At 49.5% G+C, this 20,794-nt stretch overlaps 1 protein-coding gene across 1 annotated transcript in view; it reads left to right on the forward strand.

Moving 5' to 3' along the window:
• TEKT5 (tektin 5) overlaps window positions 1-20,794 on the forward strand; it is a 38,490-nt gene that overhangs the window by 13,070 nt on the left and 4,626 nt on the right. Inside the window, exon 5 of the mRNA XM_067705121.1 lies at window positions 841-1,063. Coding sequence (XP_067561222.1) covers window positions 841-1,063 — 223 coding nt within the window. The remainder of the gene's footprint in view (window positions 1-840; window positions 1,064-20,794) is intronic.

Below are 20,794 nucleotides of genomic sequence, written 5' to 3' on the forward strand. Positions count from 1 at the left end.
CTTTCACACCTGGGGTGGTGACAACTTCGTGCATTTGCTAGTCTATGAGCGCCTCGGCGCTATCTGAGAATAAATTCCATTTCCTTTTATGGCCCTGACTGACACGTAATGACCCACTCCATTTGTCTCTCTTCCATCATCCTGCTTCTAAATTCTTTCATAGAACATAACACAATGTGTGAACATCTTCTTTATTTATTGTCTATCTCCCCCGCCTCCCTCGGAAATTTATCACTATGAGGACAGGGATGTTGCCCACTCTATCCCAAGTGCCTAGAACAAGGCTTGGCATGTGGTAGGTGTTCAAAGAACATTTGTTGAATGAATAAGCCAGTGCAAGTAGCATGGCCACAGGCTCATCCCTGAATCATGCCCGATGCCCGCTTCTTGGCCTGTCTCTCTGTTTTTGGTGATGGTGGAGGGAGTGTTAGAGAAAAAAGCTCTTTGGGGGAATCTCTCCTCTCCTACAACTCACCAAGTGCCCTTTCGGGAAACCAGCTAGTCTGCAGTTGCCTCATCTGTAAATGAGGTGTTTGGGTCAGCTCAGTGGCTCTCAACTGGGGGCGATTGTGCCCCCTCCCCCAAGGGACATTTGGTAATGTCTAGAGACTGTTTTGATTGTCACAACTGGAGAAGCGTTACTACTGGCATCTAGTGGGTAGAGGCCAGGGATGCTGTTAAACATCCTACGGTGCACAGGACAGCCCCCTCCAACAGGGAATTATCCTGACCCCAATGTCAGAAGTGCCAAGGTTGGGAAACCCCGGATTCAGCGATCTCCAAGCCTGCTGGAGACCTCCGACTCCTCGCCTGGTAAGTTCTCTCTCGTGCCTCTTGCAGGATCTCCGTTCCCGAGACATGGGCCAAGTTCAGTAACGACAATATCAGGCACTCGCAGAACATGCAGGCCAACTCTGTCCAGCTGCGGGAGGAGGCCCAGAACCTCTTCGATGTGCTGTTGGATCAGATGTGGAAGCAGTTTACCAACACCAATCTGGCCTTCAATGCCCGCATCGCCGAGGTGACAGATGTGAAGAACAAGCTGCAGATGCAGCTGGCTAAGGTAAGCGAGATGCCTGTGCGGACCACCGTCCATGATGCCAGGCCCCCGGCCCTCGCCCTTGGGTCTCAGCAGCTTCTGGTCAAGCTGCCCGCCCCACTGCTGCTGCTGAAATGGTCCCAGCAACCCACGGTCTATGAGCCTGTCCCCCCAAAAGGGGGCAGAGGCTGTGAGCTTCCTTTGGGGGATTCCAGCATCTTGGGTGTGAATCTTCCTTGCTCACTGGATGATGGAGCTTGGAGCTTGGCCTGGCTGTCACAGCAACACCCAGAGGTGTTGCCGATGGCCCCCAGGTCTCTTTTCTCCACCTGAGCGCACGTGGCCAAGCGTGACCGAGGGTGGGTGCCAGTATCAGAGCCCCAGGAAACGGGTCTGAGCAGGTCTTTTGCGCCCACATCAGCATCTTTGGAGATGTAACCTCTTGACCTTCAAAGGCTTCAAGAGCGTCAGGAGGGGTGGGCTGCTTTTTGAATTTGAGGAGCGGGAAGGACAGCCTAATCCTGCCACCATCTCCTGCTGTTCCCTCACTGACATGCCCTTTTCCTGCTCCTGTATTTGAACATGTCATGCTGTTTCTCACCCCTGGGGGAGTCCTCTCTGCATGGAATTTATACTCTGCTCAATTTAGAGCACCTACTGGGTGCCAGATGCTGTGCTAGGGACTGGAATGAAAAGAGGAGTCACACAAACAGTCCCCTGGTGCCTGTCCTCAGGGGATTTATATTCTGGTCAGGGAGCAGTGGTGGCTGCACAATTGGTACACAGGAAGGACTTAGGGATGACAATCTGGTGGGAAGGGGGTGGGGAGACAGGGGACTAGTCTTGAACCTGAACTTGCAAAACAGTACCCCTTTTTACTGTATATATATTTGGGGAGGTTTTGTGGGCTGCAGGCAGGGTTTAATGGAAATTACAGGGGCAGTCTAAGCCCATCCACATAGGCCACCCTTTGGCCTGGGGTATGGAGAGACAGATAAAACAAGTTTCTCTAAAATAATTGCAAGGTTATGATAAGTGGTAATGAGAGGAAGCAAGGAGATTCGCCAGAGATTCTCCTGGAGTTCTTACACCAGGTAGATCGGACAGGCAGGTGACATTGACATTAAGAGCAGAGGATAAGGAGTTAGGCAGCCAAAGGATGGGGTGGGGCGAGTGCTCCCAAGAGGATGAATGTGGGATGAGGCTGGAGGAAGGAGTAGGCACAGGGACCTCCTGCGGATTCCTTCTTTCTTCCTTCCCTCCTTCCTTCCTTCCTTCCCTCCTTCCTTCCTTCCTTCCTTCCTTCCTTCCATCCTTTCCTCCCTTCCCTTCCCTCCTTCCCTTTCCTTCCTTCCTTCTTTCTTTCTTCCTTTCCTTGAAAAATCATTCTATTATTGTGATAAAATATACATAACAAAGCATTTGCCATTTCTTACTCTGTTTGCACTGCTCTAACAAAAATACCATAGACTGGGTGACTTATAAACAACAGAAATTTATTTCTCACACTTCTGAGGACTGGGAAGTCCAGGATCGAGGTACTGGGAGATGTGGTGTCTGGCGAGAACCCACTTCTTGGTTCATGGATGCTCTCCTCCCCCTGTGTCCTCACATGGCAGAGAGGTGCGGGATCTCTCTTTCATAAGGGCACCAATCCCATTGATGAGCTGATGACCTCATCACCTCCCATAGACCCCCACCTCCTAATACTGTCACAATGGGGATTGGGTGTCAGTATCTGAATTTGGGGGAACACAGACATTCAGTCCATAGCAACCATTATTAAGTGTAGAGTTCTGTGTTATGTATCTTCACATGTGGTGCAGATCTCAACACCATCCGTCTCTAGAACAATGTTTCATCTTCCCAAAGTGAAAAGAACCCTGTGTTTAAACTTTGTACTCATTAAACAATGACTCCCCATTCCCCTCTCCCCTGGCAACCACCAGCTCTACTTTCTGTCTCTATGAATTGCCTAGGTACCTCATATAGGTGGCACCATACAGTGTTTGTCCTTTTGTGTCTGGCTTATTTTACTTAGCACAATGTCTTTAAGGTTCATCCATGTTGTAGATTGCATCAGAATGTCCTTCCTTTGTAAGGATGAACGATATTCCATGGATGTATGTGCCGTGTATCCATTCATTCCTCCATGGACGCTTGGGTTGCTTTCGCCTTTTGGCTGTTGTGCAAGTGTTTTCTTTTAATGAGGCATTTTCTATAGTGGATCAAATAGAGTTCATTGTCAAGTTTTACCACATGAGTCTGAGGCCTGGAGGTGACTTGGGAACTCCTTTGCAAGTCCTTTGGTGGGACTTGGTGGCTGGTTTCTCATCTGTGAAACAAGGAGTAAGAATTCCTACTTGGTGATGATAGTGTAAGGATTAGTGAGTTGATCTCTGTGGAGCTGTTAGTGCTTGGCACACAGTAAACACTCAGTAAAAGGTAACTCTAAGTATTAGTATTATTGATGGAGAGAAAACGGATCTTCTGGGTGGGGTGGGGTGCATACCCTTTTCCCTATCCACATTTCCCCACGGAAGTTTGGAATTATTACTAGCAGCTCCATCACTGCTGATCACAGAGTTTTTGCTACCACGTGGATTTTTATTAAGAGTCATTATTTAATAACCAGCTGCTTTGCAAGTAAGTGAGCACCCATTTGAAATACGCCAGACCCCAACATGACACGACTGACATTTCACTTGTCTTCTGGTTGGTGACCATCTCACATAGTGTTTTTCTAAGATAGTAAAGGAAAGAGTTGATATAATGAAAATAAATATATAGCAACCATTTCACCTTTCAACAGTTTGCTTTAGCTGGAGGACTTGAAATGCTCTCTTTAAAATTTCAGCTGTTAATTGTTGAGCTTGGCCTGATTCCCCTTGACAAGAGGCATTTCTGGAAAATTCTAGGCCCCCATCCCTACCTGTGCTGCAAAGCAATTATTGCCCAGGTGGTCATAGGAATCCACTTTGGAAGGCCAGGTCTCCACAGTTCCCCATGCAGACTTTGAATGCCCCAGTGGTTTAGGGCTGTCTTGGTCATGTTCACCATGATCCTGGGGTTCTATCCCCAAGGCCATACCCCAAGCCTTGTAACTTGTCCTGGGTCCTCACACTTTGGGGCCTTGGGGTATCAACCAGTCATACTGACCACTGCTTAAAGAAGGGCTGGTGACCTCTTTGGGCTGAGTCAGTTGATAGCCACAGAGTGGGTGGCTCCTGAGAACCAGGGGCCCAGTGCGGGGTGGGAGGTGGGGGAGGGGCGTGTCTCCAGATAAGCGTAAGTACCTGCATCCAATTGCCCAGTCCAAGGTGCCTTTTAGTGGAAGACTCAATGTGGAGGGCAAGGTGCAAGGACCTGGGGGAGGGGGCATGGGGGCAGGGACGCTGCTACAGCACAGCGCTTATTCTACACTTGTGGGAACGAGGCCCCAGCAGGGGAAATGCCGGTAGGTGTGTTACACGGACGCAGCGTTAATATCACCGAATCACACAGTGAGAAAGTTATTCCTTCTTCAGTCCCTTTTCAATCCTTGTGATGCTCTCGAGAGGAGAGTTGATCGGATACTAGACGGCCTTCCTCACCTCTTTAACCCCGTCTGATCTCCCTTTTAAACAGAGAGCGCCGGCCTCGGGCTGAGAGCTTTGGGCAGGCAGCTGTATCCAGCCAGAGTTTGAGTCACATGGTTTTACTTTCATCTTGTTCGTGCATTTTTATGGTTATTTCCATTATGGCAAATGATGCTGATTTTCCACTGATAATAGTGATATAGTTTTATTTTTAAACAAATGCATTTAAGGTTTGTATTTTTGTTTTTTAAAAAGCCAGTTGCCTTGAGAAGATTGTGAATCATGTCACAGGTGGTGTGAGGGGTATGGCCGTAATGGTAAGGATGGTAGGTGAAAACCTGACTGTTGGAGAAGAGCAAAGTCGACCTGTGCATCTCAGGTATTACTTTGTGTGCAGTAGTCCCCCATGTTACCTGGAGACTGCATCGAAATGCAGATTCTGATTGAGCAGGTCTGGGGTTGGGCCTGAGCGTATGCACGTTGAACAGCCTCAGGAAGTTGCCAGTACCACCGGTGGGAGGTAAGGCAGAGTGCAGGTTGTAAAGCGAGTTGGCTTTGACCAAGAAGCTGTCTCCTTCTCTTCTTTCCTTCCTTCTTCCTGCCTCTCTCTCCCAAACTCAAAATATTGGGGGAACCAAATCCTTCCAGAAGGCAAGCCACAGTCATCCAATTCTAACCAGATTTTCTCTAATTGCATTTTGCTTCCAAGCTTCCCAGCCAAGCCCAGCCATTCCTCCCTCGAGGGATCAGGCCCGCTCGGCCCATCCCATAGGTCTTCCCGCCCGACTTCGCAGATGCAAACACCCCTCTGGGATTTCTGCCGCCCCTCCCGGATGCATGCCCTTGAATCAAAATCTCATTTTTCCATCTTGGTTGTTAATGTGGTCAGGGCAATTGACCTTAGGAGCTGGGGAGGATAAGCCAGAAGCGCGGCCTCGACTGGGCTGTCGGAGAGATGCGTCGGATTTCTCTGCTTCCTCTCAACAGCACACCGCCCCCTGCAAGCTGTAGGCTTTCTTGTAGCAAACAGGAGCCAACTTTCACCCTACTGCCTCCTCCACCTGGAGCTCCAACCATCTCAGTTGGTGGCTCTCACTTCCAGATGCTTCCAGAAGCTTCCAGGGGCTCAATCCCAAATTCTGGAGTCCACTTAGATGCTCCTCTTTCTCTACCTCCTCACATCCCCTCCACCAGCAAATCCTGTTGGTTCTGCTTTTGGAATCTCCTCACTCCCCATTCCCTCCTCTGCTTCCGCCCTGCCCCAGGCCTCTACCATCTCTTGCCTGGACCATTGCTGTGTTCTCCTAATGGCTCTGTTTGCTTTTTTTTTTTTTTTTTTGCGGTACACGGGCCTCTCACTGTTGTGGCCTCTCCCGTTGCGGACGCGCAGGCTCAGCGGCCATGGCTTCACGGGCCTAGCCGCTCCGTGGCACGTGGGATCCTCCCGGACCGGGGCATGAACCCGTGTCCCCTGCATCGGCAGGCGGCCTCTCAACCACTGCGCCACCAGGGAAGCCCTCTGTTTGCTTTTGATACAGCAACTGTTTAGCTGGAGGCTTGTTGAGACGGCATTCGATACTTGAATAGGCCGACTAGACTGACAGAGGGAAAAAGTTCAATTGCTTTAGATTTTTCAGAAAACCTTGAGAGTTTAGCTGGAGAATGCAGGTGACAGGCTCTCTCTGCTGGTGTCCCTGGGTCACCATCTTCACCGTGGCCAGGCCTGTCTGCACCACTGCTGTCATGAGAATTTCTCAGCACCCCTCACCTTTGCAATGGCAGCGCTTCCCAAAATGCATGGAGCTCAGTGAAGTCTAAGGTAATGCAGACGGACTAGTTTTTAAATCAGGGGATAAACACCTGTAGTCCAGGGGTAAAACTTGACCCACCTATTATTTGGCCTCTCACATTTTTCTTATAACAGCTCTGTTTTTACTTGCCACACAATTAACTGTACATATTTCAAGTGTAGAATCTGAGAAGCTTTAACACATATATGTCGTGAAGCCACCACCTCAGTCAAGGTAGTGAACACACGAAAAGGTTTCCTTATGTCTTTTGTCATCGCTCCCTCCCTCATTTCCAACACAACCACTGATCTTCTGTCACTGAAGATCAATTTGCATTTTCTAGAATAATTACATAAAGGGCACCATACCCTATCCATTCTTTTTTCATTAGTCTTTCACTCAGCGTAGTCGAGATTCCTAGTTTGTTCCTTCTTACTCCTGTGTCTTGTGTGGATACCGTATTGTATGTATACACCCCTGGTATGTATCGTATCCATATACCACAATTTGTTTATCCATTCACTTGTCAATGGGCATTAGGGTTGTTTCCAGTTTGGGGCTGTTACCAATAAAGCTACTATGAACATTCATATACATACCTTTCTATGCATTCTCAGGTTTTGTTTTTTTTAATATCTTGGTAAAAAATGGAGATTTTATGTAGAAGTTCAGATTTCTAGAATCTCTGGAAAAATGGGTGGCTCTAGCAATTCCGAGCCTACAGGGGAGCAACAAACAGGAGTGGAATGGCCACAGCCCCTCGTTGGACAGGGCCCGGGCCCTCCGATTGGCTCAGTCCCCACGGTCTTCCCTCACGGCCCCCTTTGCGCATTTGCATCACCTGCCTGATTCCAGCAGGCTTGTACCTTGGCACGTTCTGCTCTGTGCATTGGAGGAAACGCAAGAAAGCAGCCAGGCCTGGAAAGGATTGTAGAGAACCCAGAGGGGCTCTGAGTTTTCCCCTTGAAAGGTTTTGCTTTTACTCTGAAGTTTCTTTGGGGTTTCGACTTCCAATTGGTCATTAACACCAGCAGAACCTCTCCTGCCCCAGGAGGCAACGCCAGGGCAGGAAGGCGCGTGTCTGTGGGGTGAGGGCCCGCAGTCGCCATCTGAGGGCCCCAGCGCCTGCCGCCAGCCCCTCTGTTTGTCTAACGAGGCCTGGAACCCGTGGTGGAGTGGGAAAAGCTTTTGTGCTTTGCAAGCAGTCGGATCCCTTCCAGCACCAGTGCCCGCAGACAAGCTCCTGACGGCTCGTTTCTAAAACCAGCCCAGCCCAGGGGATGTGGAGCCGGCCCGCCTGCCTCTGATGAGGAGGGGCCGGGCCAGGCCTTAAACACCATTGCATCCTAGTGAGAAAGTTCTCGTTTCAAGTTCCCTCCATCAATCCTCCCAATAGTGTCGAGGAACAAGGCTTGATGTGACGCTAATCTGTCTTTGCCATCGCTCTTTTGTTTGGGAATCCCCCTTTCCAGCCAGGCCTCAAGCCTCAAGCTGGCACTGAACCTTTGAAAGACAACAGAACTTAGAATCAAGGTCTTTCTTTCCATCTTTTCTACTGTGATGGTACTTTCTATCAATGGCAAGAGATACTCATTTTCCATGTGTGGCAATGATATAAAGATGCCATTTCAAATACATTTGTTCAAGGCTGAAAAAGGAGTTGATTTGAAGAAGCAGATAAATAATTGTTCAGACATGCTTGGGTATGTGGGTGTGTAGAGGGTTTCCAAGGTAACCCTCAGGAGAGGCCTCGGGGCTGTGTTCAGTAGGTCTCTCTGCCTGATGCTCACCTTAGTACCAAAAGGAATCAAAGGCTCCCTGGTGTCATGTAGGCTCAGGTCTCATCACTGTACGTGGGAGGTATGGGCCTGGGGACACCCGGTTGAGGGGTCCACGAGAGCTCAGGTACGGGCGGTTCTGAGGGCTGTGAAATGGCGGGATGATGGGGCGGGGGTGCTGGGTCACCGCTGTCTGTCCACGGTGACACTGTGCCAAATGAGAGAGGAACGGCTGGGATCAGGGAAACAGGGCCAAGGTCCAGAGCTGGGAAGGCAGCCAACAAATGCAGGATGCTGGAGGGACCAGACAGCAGAGGGGGCCGAAAATGAGCGTGGGTCAGCATGGCCCGGGTAGGAGCTGAGGACAGTGCAAATGAGGTAGTTTGGAGCTCACTTTGTGGACCACTGATACTCAAGGAAGCCATTACTGCCCTCTGCAGTTGGTGTTAGCCAATCGTATGCTTTGACTGGAAGCCCTGGGTGGGGCAATCACCGGGATTGGTTGCTGCTGAGACAAGAAGAATATAAGATGCAAGCCTGGCGGAGGCAGAGGGTTGCCTTGGCACCTCCTGGGTATGGGTGTGTCCCAGCAGTCTCCTAGTTTCTTCCAATCTGTGACTTGTTCAGTTTTGGGTCCTCAGCTCCTTGCCTACTCAGGACCTGCTGCCCAGCCTCACCTATACTCCTGGCTTTCACATATGCTTGCCTCATCCTGGTCCAGATTCCTCTTCCATCTTGACACTCTTCTCCCACATGTGAGCCCCCTAGTGCAGTGCAGATGGCTGGGTTCAATTCTGGCTCTAGCATTTCCTGGCCATGTGACCAAGATCAGATTGCCCCACCTCTCTGTACCTCAGTTTCTCCCTCTGTCAAATGGGAGCAATAATGGTTGGCAAATATTCGCTCTGAGAATAAGAGCATCCACACTGGACTGGTCGCCTTGTAAGTGCTCAGTGACTATTAACTATAAAAATGGTAAAAAAAAAAACACCCAACAACAACCCAAAAAACAAAACTGTGGTCTGATTTATAACCTGTTGATGGGGAGGGACAAGCAAAGTGACTGAAAGAATATGGCCTCTGGAATCAAAAGACCAGTGTTGGATTTGGTAAAGTAACTCCTCTGATTCTCGATTTCCTAATTTCTGAGAGAGGAATAATCCTGCGAGGATTGAAAGAAAAGGTACAGCTAAGCAGTTCTCAACCCTCGCACATTGGAATCACCCTGATCTCTAAGAATTCTGATTTAATTGGTTGGGGTGTGGCCAGGGCATCCAACCTTTTAAACTCCCCAGCCAAGGTTGAGAGCTAAAGGTTCAGAGTTCAGACCAGTGGTTCTCCAGGTGTGGTCCCCGGACCAGCATCATCAGCATCCCCTGGGAACTTGTTAGAAGTGCACATTCTTGGGCCCCATCCTGGACCTTCTGAATCAGAAACTCTGGGGTCCAGCCATCTGAGTTTTAACCGGTTCTCCAGATGTGCCTCCCAGGTGTAGACGTGCAACAAATGTTTTCTAATCTCCTCTCTCCTCCCTCCGTCCCTGAGAGGTATTTACTAAGCACATCCTGTTTGCTAGACTCTGAATTAGGAGCTGGGGGCACAATGATCCCTGCTCTCAGTGGGGCTTATGTTTTAGTGGGAGAGACCAATCTAAAAAAAATAAGTAAATACATGATTAATTAAAAATTGTGATAAGCATTAAGAAGAAGAACCTCGGGAGCCTGAGCTAGTAGATTTCCATGAATTTTCACAGAATCGTACAAGTGTCCTCTCTAGCAGGGAGCCCCCACCCCTCCAGGACTTTCAGGACCCCTGACCCAAGATGGCCTCTGAGCAGCTGATACTTGTATTGGCCTGGCATTGTCTGAAGGCAGCCGGCCGCCTCTGGACAGAAACAACTGCGAGCAGGGTTGACTCAACATCTCTCCTCCAGAGCCATAATCCTCACCCGGGCTGAATTTACTCCCCGGTGGCATTTGCCGATGTCTGGAGACATTTTGTTTGTTACAACTTGCGGGGGGCAGCGTGCTGCTACCAGATAGATAGTGGGTAGAGCCCAGGGAGGCTGCTAAACACTGCAACGCACAAGACAGCCTCCCGCAACAAAGAAATTGTGGCCCCAAATGTCAGGAGTGCCGAGTTTGACTATTAACTATAAAAATGGTAAAAAAAAAAAAAAATGCTCTGGCACTGTCACGCCCTGCATTTCTGGCCAAGTCCCTCTGGAGCCCTCCTCAACTAGTTCTTGCCCCTGGGCTTGGCCGTGCTTGAAAATCTTCCACCGTTTGACCAAAAAAAAGGATTCCAAGCTGCCTTCCTAAGCTGGGGAGCCGCACTGAGCCAGGCATCTCCTTGGAAACCCCTTGGCTTCATGCAATTTGGAAAACAATAAATTTGCAAGGTTGCACAAAGCACCCAGAAGCCGGCTGGAACTGCTAAATCTGTTTTTTCCCTCCACATCAAAAATAATTTCCCAGCCCTAGAGAAAGCCTAGAAGCTTTCTCTACTGTCACAAGACAAGATGCAGGCAGATAGTTTTACACGGCCAACAACTCTGCCAAACACATTCCCCCTTTCAAAGGCTTTGGGTGGATTTCTACTCCAGCCAGGAATATCAGCGCCCTTTTCCACTGAGCCGAGATTGGTTTCGTCCGAGGCAGACCTGGCAAGTGCTTTTCACACCCCATTCAAGACCAGAGACCATTTCCAGCTCAGACCTCACCCTTTCCCCACGCTGGGGACCCCAACAAGGTCTGAGGGTGGACGATCACGGTCTAGTTTGCCATCCGATTACAAGTAGCAGGAGAGAGAAAAAAAATTCACCATCACCACGAAAGACATATCAACCTTACTCTGTGCAGGCAGAGTTCTAAGTGCTTTTCTAACATTAACTCATCTTCCCTCCTACAACCCCATGAAGAGGGGATTGCTATTAGCCCCATTTTACAGATGAGGAAACTGAAGACAAGTATTTTCCTAAAGCCCCCCACCCCCACCCACCGCAGCAAGTAAATGGCAGAGCCAGGATTTGAATCTAGGTGTTCCGCTCTAGAGTTCATTCTTTAAGTTAATGTGAACATCTCCCCCACTCCCACCACCACAGCCTAACAACAACAATAATAACCACTAGATCGGTGGCCTTCCAACAGGCAGTTTTATACCCCAAGGACATCTGATAACGTCTACAGATATTTTTGGTTATTACAACTTGGTAGGGGGTGCTACTGGCATCTAGTGGGTAGAGGCCAGGGATGCAGCTAAACATCCTACAGTGCATGGGACGCCCCACAGTAGAGAATAACCCAGCCCCAAATGTCAATAGTGCCAGGACTGAGAAGCCTTGGTCTCCTGGCATTAAGGTTTGACTTAAAAAAAAAAAAAGAAAGGATAAAAGGTAGAAGATAGGTAGATGGATGGATACGTGGATGGAGGCATGGATACATGGATGGATGGATGGGTATATAGATGGATGGATGGATGGATAGATGGATGGATAGATGGATGGATGGATAGATGGATAGATAGAAAGTGCTGAGGTCTATAGAGTGCCTGTTAGGTGCCAGCCAGTGTGCTAAACATGGGGTACCTAAATCAATCCTTGCAGTCACCCTCTGAGGTAGATACTGTTATTATCTCCATTATACAGATGGGGAAACTGAGGCTCGGAGAGGCTTGGCACTTTGCCAAGGCCACGTGCTCAGTCCTGTGGTGCTGGCATTTGAACACAGGCTGGAGGCCCCTCCTGATTTTAGGGGCTGCCCCTCCTCCCTTGGCACACCCCAGCCATTACCAGTGCTCCCCATTTGTATACTCTTGTGAACTCGTTCCTTCTGTGTCTCTCCAGCCTGCCTTGGTGTGGGCCCTCCTGCCTCTCAGTTCCTCACTGGCCATCTTCTTCCCTCCTTTGTCCCCTCTGTCCACCCTCCAAATGGCAGCCGGAGAGATTTGCCTCAAACTACAAACATGACCATGTCCTGCTTTAAAACATTAATGTGCCTGTGATCACCTGAGCGTTTTGTTAAAATTCACGGTTCCTTCGTAGGTCTGGGGTAGGGCCTGAGAGTCTGCATTTCTGCCAAGCGCTCAGAATCCAGTGATGCTGGTCTACAGACCACACCTTGAGTAGCAAGGAGCTAGAGAAACTGTTCTCTCTGTACGTGGGAAACCTCGGAGGCGCAGCAGCCTTGTGTGCGCTGGGCTGCTTAGAGGGACCAGGACTTCCTCTGTGAGGGACTACAGCGGGGGCCTCAAACTACCAGCCCCAGGGCCAAATCTGCACCCCGCCTCCGCCTGTTTCCGTAAATAAAGTTTTACTGGAACACAGATCCCCCCATACATTTACGTATTGTCTGGGGCTACTTCTGCACTGCAGTGGCCAAGTTGAGCAGTTGTGACAGAAACCATATGGCTCCTAAAGCCTAAAATATCTACCACCCAGACCTTTACAGAAAAACGTGTCCACTGTCTACAGCATCTTCAAAAGGCTCCGGAAGGCTGCGTGCTGGGGACTCCCAGCCATCTGAGGGGGGTTGACTTGAAGACTTAAAATCACACACACACACACACACACACACGCACACACACACACACACACACAGCCATACCTGCGGCTAACAGCTCTCAGGCGGATCTCAGAGGCAGTGGCTCTGGGCACGCGGGGCTGATGGGTGATGGGTTAGAGCATGTACGTGGTCCGGGAGCACTTGCAGTGCCCTAGCCAGTGAGGAAGACAGGCCTCGAGTCCTCATTCACTTCCTCATTCACTGAGGAAGTTGGGCCCCTCCCCACAGCCCAGGGCTCTGAGTGGGGAGCGAGCGCCACAGCTGGTTTGCATTGGGGCTTAGACAGGACCCTGGTCTCCTGACTTCCCTCCCAGGGCTCTTACCTCCAAGAGCCTGCATGGAGGCCTCTGTGGCTGGGAATCTGCCTGGAGCGGAGCAGGTAGGGGTTGTTACAGAAAGACCTTTGTTTCCCCAAGTCGGTGGGGGGATGGGGGTATGTGGCCCACCTTCTGCCTTGAGCTGACTCGCCTCTGAGCCACATTCCAGAGGCTGAGAAAGAGGACGCTCCTCGACTGCGCAGGTGACCCCTGCCTTGACCCCTTACGCCCAAAGAAGTGGGTTGATGGAGGTTGACCCTGAGCCCTGGACTGGAGGTCTGCCTGCAAAGACAAATTCTGTCAAACGAATCTGAGTTTCTTCAGATTGCCTGACATTAAAAAGAAAAAAAAGACCAGTGATCACAGAGGAAAAATCTCCTAACAGACTGAATGTTGCAGGATGGGAGTTGGGGGTAGGGTGGGGAGGCAGGACAGCCCATGGCATATGCCAGCACTGGACTAAGCACTTCATACACGTTATTTCATTTAATCTGCACAGCAACCTGGGGGGTGAGTTGTTATTGTCGTACTGGCTTTACAGACAAGAGAACAAGCGCCCTGCACAGTGTCTGGCCCCATAGAAGGGGCTACTGAGTGAAGGGCTCAGTAGATATTGAATGCATGATTGCATGAGGTACAGAGAGGTTAAGTGACCCATTGAAGGTCACACAGCGGGGAAAAGCAGGAGCTGGAATTTGAACCTAGATCTGTGTGATCACGGAGGGACTCAATGAGCTGAAGAGACCTGCCCTCCCCGCGCCCCCATGCACGGTATGTGGGAGGCTGAGAATAGTCTCGCAACCTTGACTGGCAGGCAGCCTGCAGCACAGGGCCCAGAGCTAGGGCCTGGGGAGGGGAGTGAGGTGACCCTTCCACTCCCACCCCCTCCTTCCCAGCTTCCGGCCAAGGCTGCTGAGACTCCTCCCATGGGGTGACCCCCTGGGCCAATCCCACAGCGGCTCGCCCAGCTGCTCCGGTGAGCCAGCCTGCGCCCTGCCCCAGGGCAGCTTTCCCCCTACTTCCTTGGTTTTGTGGGAGCAGAAAGGCTAACATCCCTGGGGACTCTGGGAGAGGGGGCTTCTGGGGCTCAGGGCAGCCGTTCCCCAGCTTAGGGACTGGGGAGAGAGGAAGAGAGGGAAGGAGGGAAAGAGATCTCCAGCTGGCCAAGGAAAGATGGGAGAAGGGGCAGGATGACTTCCTCGTGGCACTTTCCAGGGTGTGTTTGTGGGAGAAACACACACACACAGGTACACGCTTGCTTTGGGAAGAGCAGGACTTGGTACCAATGCTTTTCAAGTTCCTGCAAATGAGTGCGAGTGTCACCAGTTTTGTGTGCCCGCAGTGAAGGGGTTTGTACACTTGCTAAGGTTTCCAAGAGCTCCTTCTCCCAGGCCTGGCAGTAATGGCCTCACCTCTACTCTATGGAGTGGGAATGGCTATGATCCCCGTTTTACTAGAAAGGCTCAGAGAGCCTAGGACACTTGCCTAAGGTCACCCAGCTTGGATGTGCTGGGGCTGGGATTTGGAGAGACTCAGGCCGTCTAGTGCCAACGTCTGTGCTCTCTTCTTAACCAAACACCCCATGGTGTGTACTGGTCCACCCAGGGAGGAAGTGTTCATTAAGCACCTACTAATTGGTCGATATACACAAAGCCCTTAGCAAGATGCCTGGCACACAGTAAACACTATTTTAAGTGTTAGATGATATTGTTGTTGTTGTTATTGTTATTATTACTGTGTCCCAGGCATTGATAGGTTTAGGCACTGGGGATTCAGCAGTGAGTAAAACAAAAATCCCTCCCCACGTGGAGCTTACTCCGTGGTGGGGGATGATGAACAATATTAATGAGTAAAGCTCAGTATGACAGAAGGGTAAGGACTATAAAGGAAATAAAGCAGGGTTTGGACAATTGGGAGTGCGGGCCGGCTTGGGGGTTGTAATTTTAGGGTTTATTTTGGCTGTACCACGATGCTTGTGGGATCTTACTTCCCCGACCAGGGATTAATCCCGGGCCTTTGGCAGTGAAAGCGTGGAGTCCTAACTACTAGACCACCAGGGCATTCCTGGGGGTTATAATTTTAAAGGAAATGATCAGGGAAGGCCTTCTGAGCATTTTAGCCACAACCAGAAGGGAGTGAGGGAATGAGCCATGAGGATATCTGGGGAAGGCAGAGGGAATAGTCCATGCAAAGGCCCTGTGGTGGGAGTATGCTGGGTTTGACGTGGATGTGTGAGATACACCAGCTCTGGGGGCAGGTAGGTGGGTGAGTGTCTCAAACACCTCCACCTCCCTCCCCCTGCAGAGGGAGGTGGAGGTTTGAGACACTCATTGTGTGTGTGTGTGTGTGTGTGTGTGCACATGCACGTAACAGGCACCTGGGTCTGAGGGATTCTAAGTTGCAGAGCATGTGCAAACTTGCCCAGGCCTTCCCACCTTGGAAGGCTGCCTGTGCCCTGAGCTTCCTGCCTGCCTGGGCAGGGGTCTGGATTGCCTGGGTAGCCATGGTGGGACAAGGGCTCAGCTGTGGGACTGGGGGTTGGAGCACCACGGTTTCAAATTGCTGACATCGGACTTCCCCCAGAAACTTGAAAACCCTATGATGAGGCAGCGACCCCTTCCCTAGACCCCTTCCTGGAAACCCAAGCCCATAGCGAACAGATCACCCACATGTATATCTCCAAAAATATCTTCTACCTACGGATGAAATTACTCCCTTGACCCCATTTGGGGTTTCCTGCCAAGACAGACAGCTTTGATTTGCTACTTCAAGTCCCTAACTGTGGTCCGTAATCCATCTCCTTTCCTCTGAGACTTTGTAACGTTTGCACGTCTCTGTTTCACCTGCACCAATGGTTCTTGACTCTGGCTACACCTGTAGGGAGCTCCTAAAACATCCTGACACCCAGGCTGCACCCCAGACCAATGAAATCTGAACCTCTTGCAGGGGGCAGGCATCCACAATTTAAAATACTCTCAAGGTAATGCTAATGCGCAAACCAATTTAAGAATTAATACCCTTTACTATTAGATAGTATTTTGTCCTTAATTGAATTTCTCCCTTAAAAAAAACTAAAAAAGTTATTTTAAAAGGAAACCTTAGATCTGGTAGGATTGTGGGGATTTTTTTCCCTTTTGACCCTGTTGAAGAGAGGTGAGCTCATCATACTCCTTGGTTCCTTGCACATATGTTTGTACAAAGCCCCTCATTTCTTTATTCCCTTTTATCCCCACTCTTTGTGGTCACTCCCTTTCTCCCATAGATGACTTTCCATAGATGACCATTGTAATGAATGAATGAGTGAATATGACCTCTTTAATTGAGTGAATATGGACTGTTGATTTAAATGTGTTCTCACAAAATGTGGATGACCGTGGTATGTGCATGGATTTTTAGTTTCCTCACAAGGGATTGTATAAAGTAGCTCATTGTTTCCCGGCTTTCTCACCTTGCGTCATTTTAAAGACCCACCGTTGTTCCTATGTGAGGTTAATGCTCTCCACCTATTGGCTGCCGAAATCCTCCATCGGCTCATTTACCGTTTTTTAATGTGTCTGTCTCCATGGTCATGGGCACCCAGATGCTGCCAGCTCACTGAACCTTCTTGACAGGTGCATTCCTTAGTGGTCCTGCGCTCCTACAGTACATACCAGGAGTGGACATGCTGAGATGTGTGCGTCACCCTCTTAGACTTCAGGTTCTTCTCCTAGGGGCTATCATGGAATTTGGGGTCTAGGGACCAGGCTGTCCTGGAGCTCAGAGCTCGGTGTTGGCACTCTAACTTCCTCCTGAGCATGAAGGTCAAGGCTATTCTGCCTCCAGCCCCTGCCTCTGGTCAGCCCATGTGGTCTCTGCCTCCTGGCCCTTGGGGGTCACACTCCTCAAACTTCTGGAGGCTGAGTCACTGCCCCCAGGGCTTTTGGAGGTTCACAGGCTGGCAGGACTGGGGTGGGCATCAGGGGCTGCCCCCATGACGGAGTGTGTGTGTGTGTCTTTTTTCTCCCTTCCAAGGAAGAGGACCCTGACAGTGAGTGACAGAGGCTGGACAGGAGGTTCCGGAGAACCTTTATGTCAGAGTATAGACCCACATGGGCAGACTTGCTTTGGCTGTGAGTCCTCAGTGGGTTCTAGAGCAGCCAATTCTGGAAAACCCTACTGTTGTGGAAAATCCCCAGGCAGGCCCGCTCAAGAAATGCCAGTGGGGACAGCGGGTGGTGAAGAAAAACCAAGAGTTGGTTCCAGCCACCCCGCCTCCCCCAGCACCTCCAGAAGCCAGCCCCGAGGAGGAGACTGGGGGCAGGGGGCTGCACAGTGGCCCTTGCCCCTTACCACCCTCCCTCCACCATCACCGCCCCCGAGCTCCGCAGCTCCCTCTCAATTCTCTCACCTGCTGAGTCTAGGTGCCCAGGGGGGACACACAGTATGATACAGGGTTTTCCAAATTCAGTCATGCCTGGGCTGCCTTCGCGATTTTACCCCCGTGCCACCTGGGCTGCTGTTTACTTTATACTTCTGTTTCAATCAAGTCGTTTCAAATGTATATTACTGGAGCCTGTGCTCCGCCACGAAAGAGGCCACAACGGTGAGAGGCCCGCGCACCGCAAAAAAAAAAAAAAAAAAAAAATGTATATTACTTCTACAGCTGGAAAACGAACAGCACTTGACAGAAGTAGAGAGTAGCTAGAAAGAGACATATCACAAGGCAGAGCAGGCTTGTTAAAATGTAGCTGGAGCCTGTTGCCTGCAGAAGTCTCTGGATTTCCCAGCTGCTTTTTGTCAATCAAGGGGGATGAGCAAGTGTTAGGAGGCGGTGCTCACCCTCCTGCAGGTGGTCAGCAGGTTTGAAAAAATAATTCGTAGGTTTTAGTTCTCCAGGAGCTCCCGTTTGTTGTGTTGCTGTGTCCCTGTCCCTCTGCTGTGCTCACACGAGAGTTCCTGGAACACTGAAATGTATTGGATGCCTCTTAGGTGATGGTACCTCCCACCAATGTCCTGCACACTAAAGGCATCCAACATGTGTTTTTAACAGACAGGAAGGAACTTGAACTTCTGTGCTGGTAAAGATGGTTGCAGTTGTACAGTAGTAACGGCTTGTGGGTGCTGAATAAATGTTGCATACAGGAGCAAAGGAATGGGTGAATAATCCACTAGCATGTAACTCTGTGAAGATGGGTCTTTCTGCCTGTTCTGTGCACTGCTGTGTCCACTGCCTAGAACAGTGCTTAGCACCCAGTAGGTGCCGAGTCAGCAGTTAAGTCAACAAGCGAATCAATGAATCTGTAAATTAATGAGTGAATGAAGAAATGATTGAACACGTGAATGAATGTCAGCCCTTTTTTTAGACTCAAGAGATAGGCTTTTTCATCATTAAAAAGTCTACAAGTAATACATGCTGGAGAGTGTGTGGAGAAAAGGGAACCCTCTGCACTGTTGGTGGGAATGTAAATTGGTGCAGTCACTGTGGAGAACAGTATGGAGGTTCCTTAAAACACTAAAAATGGAGTTACCATATGATCCAGCAATCCCAGTCCTGAGCATATACCCAGAGAAAACTCTAATTCAAAAAGATACATGCAGCCCTATGTTCATAGCAGCACTATTCACAATAGTCAAGACATGGAAACAACCTAAATGTCCATCAACAGATGAATGGATAAAGAAGATGTGGTACGTATATACAGTGGAATACTACTCAGCCATAAAAAAAGAATGAAATAATGCCATTTGCAGCAACATGGATGGACCTAGAGATTATCATACTAAGTGAAGTAGGCCAGACAGAGAAAGACAAATACCATATGATATCACTTATATGTGGAATCTAAAATATGACACAAATGAACTTATTTACAAAAGAGAAACCGACTCATAGGCATAGAAAACAAACTTATGGTTACCAAAGGGGAAAGGGAGTGGGGGAGGGATAAATAAGGAGTTTGGGATTAGCAGATACACACTACTATATGTAAAATAGATAAACAACAAGGTCCTATTGTATGCACAGGACACTATATTCAATATCCTGTAATAAACCATAATGGAAAAGAATATACTTAACTAAATCGCTTTGCTGCAGACCTGAAACTAACACAACATTGTAAATCAACTGTACTACAATAAAATTTTTTTTTAAAAACAGAGCGATAGGCCTTTTGTAACATTTCAGGCCCCAAGCTGGGGGCCAGAGGGGCAGGAGAGGGAACAAAGAGGAGAAGTCAAGGTAGGTGCAGCCACAGGTCACTGGCTTTGGTTCCACCGGCAGCAGCCTTCTGGCGAGAGAGAAGCATCCCAGGCTGGGCACCGCCAGCAGCCCAAACCTCAGTAATGTCCCCCTCACTGCACGCCAGCAGTAGGTACCCCCCAATAGGGCCATCTAGGTAGTAGGTCGGGGCACTGTGGTGCCGAGAAGCATTTCTCCTGTTTAGAAGGGCTCAATTTTCTTCCACAGGACTCTGGGGTGGTGTTTTCTGAGCTCTGCATACCTGCATACCCAAAGGGCAGGTTTCTGAGGGAAATCCCCGGGGCTTCTAGGAGAGGTGTTCCCCCCACTTACTGGAGTGTTTACCTTCCCACGTGTTGGGCACAGAACATTCTCATGGCATAATGTTTAACCAGCGTGTGGTTGGCGTCGCTCTGGTCTGGGTGGCTCACTGAGGACCAGGTGAGGGGTCAGTCTTCCTCCTCGGTGGGCTTTGAAAGAGGCAGTGCCGCCCCCTGCCCTCAGACGACTCTGCCTCCATCTCACCCCCAGGAGGAAAAGGACATCCTTTTGTTCTCTTGAAGTAGAGAAATGCTCTCCTTGTAGGCTTTTTTTCTTAAGGTAGTAGGGAAGCCAGGACTTTAATTCTTTGGAAAAAATCATCTTTTAAGCAGTTTCTTGTTGCCCATAGAATATGGGCCCAACCCAGCTAAAATAGTCATCCCAGTACCTGTTATAATTTGTGAATGTTTCATAGCTCATGGCAAAGAGAAAGACAACATGACTGTAAAGTCCCTGAAGGTGAGACGGGGTCTTAGACTTGCAGTCCCCACTGCATTCAGGAGTGCTGGCATACTCACGTGTAAGTACTGCTCCCCACATTAAAATCTGAGATGGACAGGACCAGATAAATTTCAGGGCACACTGTTCCCAAACGTCAGTGTGCATAAGGACCATTGGGGAGCTAGCTAAAAATCTACACTCCTGGATCCCACTGTCATTCATTCATTCATTCATTCAATGAATATTTATTGAGCTCCTACTATGAGTTGCCAGATTTAGCAAATAAAAATGCAGGATGTCCAGTTAAACTTGAATTTCAAAATCAACGACAAGTGGTTTTTTAGTGGAACTATGTCTCATGCAGTAGTTGAGACATATGATAAAAAACGCTTTGTCGTGAGTCTGAAATTCACGTTTAACTGGGTGTCCTGTATTTTATCTGATAGCCCTCACTCTCACCAAGCTCTGTTCCTGGCAATGGGGGATACAGCAATGGACGAGGCAAAGCCCCTGACCTCTGGGAGCTTACATGCTAGTGAAGGAGACAGACAGCAAACGAATAGATTAGCCAAAGGAAGGATGTTGGGGGGCACCATGGCAAGGTACAGCTTCTAGGCTTGTCAGGAACAGAGCACATGTCACCTCGCCATTGGGACCTGCTGAGTCTGAGAGGGGTGTTAGCACAGCCCACCCACAAAGAGCCTTCTCGCAGGGGAGGGGCCCCATGAAAACTAGAACTGCTCGCAGA

The sequence above is a fragment of the Pseudorca crassidens genome, chromosome 15, assembly GCF_039906515.1.
Source record: "Pseudorca crassidens isolate mPseCra1 chromosome 15, mPseCra1.hap1, whole genome shotgun sequence".
Classification (NCBI taxonomy): domain Eukaryota; kingdom Metazoa; phylum Chordata; class Mammalia; order Artiodactyla; family Delphinidae; genus Pseudorca; species Pseudorca crassidens.